Source organism: Geospiza fortis, unplaced genomic scaffold, assembly GCF_000277835.1.
Source record: "Geospiza fortis unplaced genomic scaffold, GeoFor_1.0 scaffold4819, whole genome shotgun sequence".
Lineage (NCBI taxonomy): Eukaryota > Metazoa > Chordata > Aves > Passeriformes > Thraupidae > Geospiza > Geospiza fortis.
Window position 1 is genome coordinate 17597 of NW_005055199.1, and position 366 is coordinate 17962.

The 366-nt window shown below is 59.3% G+C and overlaps 1 protein-coding gene across 1 annotated transcript in view; it reads right to left on the bottom strand.

Moving 5' to 3' along the window:
- The window catches only part of LOC102043771 (filamin-A-like), a gene marked incomplete at its 5' end in the record, with an annotated part of 15387 nt that extends 15098 nt beyond the window's left edge, over positions 1-289 (bottom strand). The window contains one exon of the mRNA XM_031065755.1: positions 157-289. Coding sequence (XP_030921615.1) covers positions 157-289 — 133 coding nt within the window. The remainder of the gene's footprint in view (positions 1-156) is intronic.
- Positions 290-366: the final 77 nt, after the last annotated feature.

A 366-nucleotide genomic window follows, 5' to 3' on the forward strand; every position in this document is an offset into this window, starting at 1 on the left:
GGGGTGTTTTTGGGGTGTTTTTGGGGTATTTTAAGGTATTTTTGGGTTCCTCACCTGCTGCACAGGTGTGTAGGTGACAGTGTGGGTGGTTTTGGGGTTTCAGGGGGTGGTTTTGGGGTATTTTGGGGTATTTTAGGGTGATTTTGGGTGCCTCACCTGCTGCACAGGTGTGTAGGTGACCGTGTGCGTGCCATCGTGGTTGTCGGTCACCTGCAGGTCCCTCACGGCCTCGCCCTTGCCCGGCCCCGTCACCTGCACGTCCAGGGCGGCCCTGCCCGCGCCCTTGGTGCTCACCGTGAAATGGGTGGGCTTGCCCAGCTCCACACCTGGGCGACCCCGAAATCCCGGTCAGACACCCCAAAATCA